Genomic DNA, 8,602 nt, shown 5'->3' with positions numbered 1-8,602 from the left:
TGCCCAGCAGAAATCATTCCTTTATTCCTGATCGATTTCACCGGTATCATTTTGTTCTGGAGCCAGGGCTAGCCACGAGGGGCCAGGCTGGAGGCCAAACTCTGGTCCCGGGCTGCACCCCCGGGGAGGGGAGGGCCCCAGGAATCTTCTGACCCAGGCCCGCAGCCTTCCAAAAAATGGCCCAAGTCCTGAGCCTGGAGGGCTCTTTTGGGGCCAGGGGAAACTCGCCCTGCTGCCTGTTTCCGCCCAGGGCGTACCCTTAGCCCACTGCCGATACTCCTAGGGTTTTCTTCATGGCTTCGTACACCACGTAGCTGATGCCGCCTGCCGGCAACACCTTCAGTAACGTGGGGGTGATGCCTCGGTACAGCCCCGGCAATCCCTGGTGTGCCAGGATCCGCCGAAAAACGCCGCGCATGGTGGGATTCGAGCCCTCCACTGTGTCTGCGGGAGCAGGGCAAGCTCGAGGGGCTGGCACGTTACCGGATTGGGGGGGGGGGGTGAAGCAGGGGTCCAGAGGGGTCCGCTGGAAAGGCGTTTAGAAGCTTTTAGAGGAAATTGGTCAGTTTGGGGTGGGGTGGAGTGGAAGGAATGGATCAATTTGGGAAGTTTTCAGAATTCGTTTTAGCTTGGGAAACAGGAGAGCTTAGCTTGGATAGAATGTCTGGTCGGCTAGAGATTTTGGAAAGTGCTCGGGTAGTTTGGGGACGTTTCCAAGATCAGGGGGCAGGCTAAGGGGCAGCTCTGAGGCTTGTAGATTGGTTGGGGACTGAGGGGGGGAGTGGGTCATATTTGAGGGAGTTCTTTAAGTGGCAGGGGGAGTGGGTATGAGTTTGGGGGGCAGCCTGAGGATCTGATTTGGCAGGTGTGGGAACCATTTTGGCTTTGGGGGCTATTTAAAGGTTGGGTCTAGAGAAGTTGGAAAGTCATTTAGAGGGGGTGGGATTTGTCTCGGGGGTCACTGTGGGAGCCTCTGTCACATTCTGAGAATTTCTTGGGTTCTGTTGGGGGACAGAGGATCATTTTCGTGACATTTAGGGTTAATTGGAGGGACTGGGGTGAGATGTGGGAGGTGAGCATAAATACTGATAGGTTTTGGGGGATGGGGTGGTCAGCGATGGTCAGATGTAGAAAACTGGGGAGTCTGTTTTGGGGGCTGAGAAAATTCGGAAGACGGGCAGCATGGCCTCCAGGGCCAGGCTCACCTTGGGCCTGCATCCTGGTCCGCACCAGTGTCAGCGGGTAACTGGCCATCTGGCCGCAGGTGGTGGACAGTGTCACGGACGACAGACTGACCATGCCGCTGGGGTCCTCCATGTCCCTACCAGACTTCAGCCAGAAGCGCCGGAGCATCTGCAAGAGGGGGTGGGGTGGGGAGCGGGGAGAAAGCTCACTGTGGACCCAGGCTCCGGCCCCCCGCTCCAGCACCCCCTCGGTGGGTCCCACACCTCGTAGACGGCCAGGTCGGTGCAGGCGTAGGGGATGATGCCCAGCATGTTGGGCAGGTAGCCACGGTAAAGGGCGCGGGTGCCCTCCCGCACCACAACCTGCCGGGCGCAGTCCAGCAGCCCCTTGTACTGGCCCGTCCAGCGCAAGGTCAGCCGCGTCTTCAGCACCTGGGGAGGGTGGAGGGGAGGGCAGATGGCTCAGAACCCCACCCCACTAAAAAAGTAATGATAACAACAAGAGGCATTTCAGTTTTCTCAAACAGGCAAGTTGACTCCCAAGTTCATCTGGGGAAATCGGCGTATGAAAATAGATTGGGAAACTACTTTCCCAAGAAGAGGATGAGAAAACATGCCGTTGACCTCAAGAATTCAGACAGTTGGGGAGTGGGTATAGCTCAGTGATTGAGCACCTGCTTTCCACGTCCGAGGTCCTGGGTTGAGGTCCCAGTTCCTCCTAAAAAAACAAACAAAAACCAAAACAGGATTCAGACAGTAGTACATGAACAGATGCCAGCTCAACAAGAGAAAGGGCAGAAATAGACCCCAAAACAGAAAGGAGTTCAGTAAATTACAGAGGTGCCATTTTGGGTCATCGTTGGGGAAGGATGGACCACTCAATGGTCCACTGATGTCAACCCAACTGGGTTGTCATTTGGAATAGAAGATTGATAGAATCCTCATATAATTAAAAACAAAAGAAGAAATGGCATGCAGGACCAAATACACCTTATCTGTGGTCTAGATACCCCACCAGGTGGCCCTTTCAATGTATAATCTTGTATGATAACCACCAGATTGTTTGGGAGAGGAATCTGGGATCATAGACTTGGGCTTCCAGCCATGCCCACCCTACATTTATTTAGCACCTACTAGGTACTAGGCAGTGTGTTAAGTGCAAGTTTGGAGGCAATACCGTTTCATACCTAAGCTCTGGACTGGACAAACTCCTATTTCGGCTTCATCTCTCCCTGTGCAAACATGAGCAAGTCACTTAACCCCTCTGAACCTGTGACTGAGAGTGCTAGCTGTCCACCTAAATCTAGTCTGCCCTTTCTCCTGGGCATCCAGTGGACTACATTTCCCAGCCTCCCTTGCAGTTTATTATGACCATGTGACTCATTTTAGCCAATGAAATGTGATGGGAAATCATGCATCTTGCTTCTGGGCTGGCCCATAGAACCCCTCACTTAGTTTCCTCCATGTTTTGCTGCTGCCTGCTCTTTGCAGACAATGATGAGGCTCTAGGGCAGGGGTCAATAAACTTTTTCTGTCCAGGGCCAGAAAGCATGTATTTTAGGCTTTGTAGGCTGTACAGTCTCTGTCAAAACTATTCAACTCTCATTGTAGTGTGAAAGCAGCCACAGACTGTATGTAAATGAATAAAGCAAGGCTGTGTACCAATAAAACTTGATTTACAAAACAGACGATGGGCCAGACTTGGCCCAAGGATTATATTTTGTCAACCCCTGACCTTGAAGATGGCAGAAACAAAATGGAAGGAACCTGGATCCTTGAATACTTTTGTGGCAAAGATCTTAACCCAGCCCTTGACCTGAGCATGAAATAAATTTATCTGGTGTTGGGTCCCTCTGTTTTGTGTCCATTGACAGCACTTTAACCTGTCCTAGTTAAGTGCCTCAGTTTCCAAGTCTACAAAATGGAGATAATAACAGAGGCTCATGGGATCCTTGGGAGTCTTGGACAAGGTTGTGTTTGCAAATGGTTCACTACAGTGCCTGGTGCTTGGTGGGTCGTTGAAGGTTGGTGGGCGGAAGCTGTGGTTACTTTTATTTTCTTCTCGTTTCATCATCTGTGGGGTGGGTGTTCTCTTACCTCCATGGGATTGATGAGCGTTTGAGAGATGGCAACGGCTAGGGAACCAGCAAGAAGGCGTTCCTGGAAAGGTGGGGAGCCGTTTTCACCACAGAAGTAATTTTTGCACTGGGGCAGGAGAGAGGGGTATGAGAGAGCAGTTAATCATTTTCCTACCTGAAACCCATCCCGGGGGATAGGTCTGGGACCTGGAGAAAGTATGTCTTGGAAGAGGACCGGGACTGGTTGGGGGAGAGGTGTTGGGGATTGAATCAGGCCCCCCACAAAAGGGGGTCCCAACCCCTGGTCCTGTGCGTGTGAACCCATTTGAAGACGTTACTGGTGAAGGCATGCCCAAATGGAATGAGGGTGGAACTTAATCCAATACGGCTGAAATCCCTATAAGAAAAGGAAATTGGACCCGAAGATGATGCCACAAGGAGCAGTCAAAAGCTGGGAGTCAATTAGAAAGAGGAAGGGGAAGATACTGCCATGTGCATCTCCACTTGAAGGAAAAGCCAAGGAACCCCAAGAATGCCTGCCAGCCAGAAGACACTGATCCCAGAAGAAGCCAATAAATTCTTGTTGTTAAGCCAAACCCTTGTGTGGTATTTGTTTTCTAAGGAACTAAAACAGGAGAGGTTGGGGCTGGAGGCTGGAGCTGGGAAAGCAGACCATTCCCTACCTGCTCAAAGACGGAGAACTTGATGGCGTACTCGGGGGCAATCTTGAGGACGTTGATACCATTGCCCCGCCAAAGGGAGTGGAAGCCCCCTTCCCGGACCATGCTCCGCAGGCCCCCCAGGAGGTTCATGAGGTTGTTCTTGGAGGAGTAGACCTAGGGGTGGAGAGGACCCTGGCCCTGTGAGGAGCCCCCAGCCCCGTCGCCATCCCCATCTCACCCCCAGCCAGCCCCACTCCATCCTCTCTCCATCCCATCCCCAGCTCTTTGCCCGGCTATTCATAGACTCCTCTAACCCAATCCTGTCACTTTTTCAACCCCCCAGAACCATCCCAGCGCTGACCCACCCTCCAATCTCATCCCTCATCTCTCTCTCCTCTCCAGTCCTGTTTTGTCTTGAAGTACAGCCAAGAGACCCCACCCCCAATTCCCTGATCCCCAGCCCCAAGCGTTGCCCAGCGCTGAGCCCTGTCCCTGGGACCGTTCTCTCAACTCCTTCCCCAACTCGACTCCAAGTCCCATCCACACCGGCTCCACTGTCATCCGCCGCTCCCCTCTCAACACCACCTTGCACGGTCCCCAACCTGAACTCCACCCACCCTCCTTCCCAAGTCCAACCCTTGTCCCAACCCCACCCTCGCACCTATTCTCAGGTGCACCCCAACCCCATCCAGAACTCCATCTCCGGATGACCATCCGTCCCCACCCCATGCTGTCCCCAACGGCGCCAGGACCGTGCCCCTTCTCCCCCCACCCCACACACCTGCATGTACACCTTGGCCCGGTCCAGAGGAGCCGTGCCGGTGCGAGACACGGCCCCCGCCACGGCCCCTGCGAGCAGACACTTCCACCAGGTGCCTTCGTTATCCACTTCCAGGACCTCCACCGGGACCATCAGCTGCTCCCCCGTGTCCAGCACCTGCAGGGCAGTCCCAGCCCCCACCCCCCACCCAGCCTCGGTCGGCCCTCAGGTCCTTTCCTGGACGCGTGGCCGTCCTGGGCGAAAGGCCCACCCGGCCTCTGCTTCGGGCGGGCCCACCTTGACCCTGGCTTCAAGGTGGGCCTGCCTCGAGGCGAGAGAGCCAATCGAGGGGACGTCCCCCCCTGCAGGCCAGGCTGGAGGCGCTGGGCTCCTCCTGCTTCCCCAACTCACCTGCTGCGTTGCGTGATGGGGTTCCAGGTTGTGTTCACGCGTGTGCCCAAACACATACCCATACACGTGTGCGCAGCCCGCGTTCCGGAACGGGGGTGGGGGCGGGGGTGGGGGTGGGGGCGGGGCTTGGCCAAGCAGGACCTTGACCCTCTTAAACAGGGTCTGGATCCTGGAGCAAGGCTTCTGAGTGCCCTCGGGGAGGGCTCCCACGGAAGCTGGAGGGACAGGACGCCTGGGTTCAAATCCCTGGGGAGCCATTTGCCAATCCAACCACACGGGGAGTGGCCAGCGGGAGGGGTGCCTGGGAATTTGGGGTCCCAGGGGCCGATGAGGTCACAGAGTCCCTTGTGATCTCACCAGGCATGGTAGGCAGACTGATGATGTCCCCCCAAAAAATATGTCCACGTCCTGATCCCCCCCCTGAAAAAAAACCTGTGGATACGTTATGCTCCACGGCCAAGTCTGTAGATGGAGTTAAGTTTGCCATTCAGCTGTGGGGGTGATGGGGATGAGCCAGGTAGGCTCCAGGAGATCATTGGAGTCCTCAGGTGAGAAGGAGGGAGGCAGGAGGTTCAGTGTCAGGGGATGTCACGAGAGAAGGCTCCACCAGCCACTGCTGGCTTTGCAGGGGGAGGAAGGGGCCAGGGGCCCGGAAGATGGCAGCTTCTAGAAGCTGGAAAAGGCAAGGATTCGCCTCTCGAGTCTCCAGAAGGAACACGATCTAACCGGCACCTGGATGGTAGCCCAGGGACACCCATTTTGGGCTTCTGTCCTCCAGGAAGTAAGACAAAATATTGGTGGTGTTTTTTTTTTTAAAGATTTATTTATTTAGTTAGTTTCCCCCCCTCCCCTGGTTGTCTGTTCTTGGTGTCTATTTGCTGCGTCTTGTTTCTTTGTCCGCTTCTGTTGTCGTCAGCGGCGCGGGAAGTGTGGGCGGCGCCATTCCTGGGCAGGCTGCTCTTTCTTTTCACGCTGGGCGGCTTTCCTCACGGGCGCACTCCTTGCGCGTGGGGCTCCCCCACGCGGGGGACACCCCTGCGTGGCACGGCACTCCTTGCGCGCATCAGCACTGCGCATGGGCCAGCTCCACACGGGTCAAGGAGGCCCGGGGTTTGAACCGCGGACCTCCCATGTGGTAGACGGACGCCCTAACCACTGGGCCAAAGTCCGTTTCCCTGGTGGTGTTTTAAGCCGCAGAGATTGTGGTCATTTGTGAGTGCGGCCCCGGAAGACTCACACACTGGGGTTCATTGCCACGGCAACTGGAGATGGACGTGAGGAAGAAGGAAGAAGGGTAGGGACGGTGGTCCCCACACAGGTGGTCCCCAAAATCAAACAGGCAAAGGTTTGGTGTGAAATGGACCCGGGTTCGAATCCCACCTGGAGCGCTTCTTGCTGTGGGACCTTGGGGTGCTCACTTGGCTTCTCTGAGTTTCTGTTTCCCCATCTGGAAAATGGAGGGAATGAGAAACTCCACCACGAGGTGTTGTCAGAGGATCCAGAGTGAGAGAGCAGATGGAGCTCAAGTGGTTGAGCGCCAGCTTCCCATGTACGAGGTCCTGGGTTCAAGGCCCGGTACCTCCTAAAAAAAAAAGAAAAAGAAAAAAGGGTCCAGTGAGTATCTCCCTCTGGATTGTTTAGGTCCAAACCTTGTCCCTGCCCTGACTCCTCTCTTTCTCATTCTACCGTCCAATCCTGTTGGATTAACCCTCAAAATATATCCAGGACCTGGCTGCTTCTTAACACGGCCACGGCTGGCACGTTGGCACCGCTTCCGTCATCGCTTGGACCAGGGCACTGGACACAGCCCGGGTCTCTGGCTCCGCCCTCGCCCCTTCGGTCTTGTCCCCCTGCAGCGGCCAGAGGGCGCCTGTGAGCACCTGAATCAGGGCCCGTCCCTCTCCTGCCCACAACCCTCCCCGGCTCCCACCTCTCTTGGGGTAAAAGCCCCTTCCTCCTGGCAGCCCTCAGGTCCTGCACGACCTGTCCCGCCCCTTCCTTGCCCTGCCCTCCTCCCACCTATCCCCCCATTCCCTCCTCTCCAGCCACACGGCTGTTCCTCCAAACACTGCAGGGCCAGTCCTGCCCTAGGGCCTTTGCGTGGGCTCTTCTTGCTGGAGTGCATTTCCCCAATCATCCCAGTGGCTCCCTGCCTCACCTCCTTTAGATCTTTATTCCAATGTCATCTCTTCCATGGGGCCTTTCTTGATCATCTAGTTTAAAATTTAAACTCCACTTTGCAGTATTTCTTATCCCCCTTCCCTACTCCCCCCCCTCCCATAGCACCTTTACTTCCTACAATGTTACATATTTACTTTGTTTATGGTCTGTCTCTTCTGACTGGGACATAGGATCTATGAGAGCAGAGATTTTTGTCTATTTTGTTCACGTCCATATCTGTATCTAAAACTGGGTCTGGCACTTAATAAATGCTCACTAAATATATAATGAATAAATGAAGGAGATAATACTTCAAAGGGTATAGCACCAGAGCATGGGTACATGGTAAGAACTCATTAAATCTAAGTTCTTTTCCCTTTTAAAACCATCAGGTGGAATCACCCCTTATTTTGTAGGTGGGGAAACTGAGGCTGAGAAAGGTCACAATGTCACTTAGCAGAGGATCCTAAATTACAGCGATAGTGTAATGGAATATAAGAATGGGGACAAGAAAATGGATGTTAACTGGCCCAATTAAAGACAAATAAAACAGTAATACTCAATGCTGGTGTGGCTGCAGTAAAATTGGTAATACTGGTCCCTCACTGGTGGTTGTGCAAATTGTGTACAATTCTTCTGGGCGGCATGCTCCTGAGATGGCTATATCCTTTAACCTAGTAATCCTGCTCCTGAGTGTTGATCCCAAGGACATAATCCAAAGGAAGTAGAAGTGCAAACCAGTCAGCAAACTTTGATCCCTTATTTAATGCGTGAAAAATCATGCATATGTATGTGTATTAGCTAGCTATTGCTGTGTGACAAATCACCCCCCAAATTTAGCATCTTCAAACAATACACATTTATCATCTCACCCAGGCTCTGGAGGGTCAGGAATCCAGGAGTGGCTTAGCTGGGTGGTCGTGTGAATCAGTGGTTGGAGCACTGGGGCCTGGGATTTGGGTACTGGGGTGCAATGGCTGAAGTGTGGATAGGGGGACTCTGCGATGGCTGGGCTATCCAGGGTTTCCCATGAGGTTGCGGGCTCAGGATCTTCTAAGCTCACTGACATGGTTCGGCACATGCAGGTTGGCTGCCTTCCGAGGGAATGATTTGAGAGAGAGTGAACCAGTTTGACTTAAGACAAGAGCCACAGTATCTTTTATAACCTAATCTTGGAAGTGACACTATCCAGTCTGCTGTAGTCTAACAGTCAAGGGAGGGGACCACAGAAAAATGGGAAACCTCGGTGGAGGTAGGGTCATCTGGGGCCATCTTGAAAGGTAGCTGCTACAGTCTCCATGGGAAAACGTTCGGGGGAATATAAATTAATAGCTTAACAGTGGTTGT

The 8,602-nt window shown here is 53.8% G+C and overlaps 1 protein-coding gene across 1 annotated transcript; it reads right to left on the bottom strand.

Annotated features, from left to right (window-relative positions):
* SLC25A41 (solute carrier family 25 member 41) lies at nt 1–4,892 on the bottom strand. The gene is made up of 6 exons (XM_058281994.2): nt 4,706–4,892; nt 3,946–4,098; nt 3,282–3,389; nt 1,449–1,616; nt 1,206–1,353; nt 1–444 (listed from the first exon to the last, which is right to left on the bottom strand). The coding sequence occupies exons 1-6, from the start codon at nt 4,835–4,837 to the stop codon at nt 260–262; spliced, it is 894 nt and encodes a 297-aa protein (XP_058137977.1). The 5' UTR covers nt 4,838–4,892; the 3' UTR covers nt 1–259.
* Between the last annotated feature and the right edge of the window lie 3,710 nt (nt 4,893–8,602).

Source organism: Dasypus novemcinctus, chromosome 19 (assembly GCF_030445035.2).
Source record: "Dasypus novemcinctus isolate mDasNov1 chromosome 19, mDasNov1.1.hap2, whole genome shotgun sequence".
In the NCBI taxonomy this organism is placed as follows: domain Eukaryota; kingdom Metazoa; phylum Chordata; class Mammalia; order Cingulata; family Dasypodidae; genus Dasypus; species Dasypus novemcinctus.
Note: the sequence above shows the minus strand (reverse complement) of the source record. Positions and strands in the feature narration are given on the sequence as shown.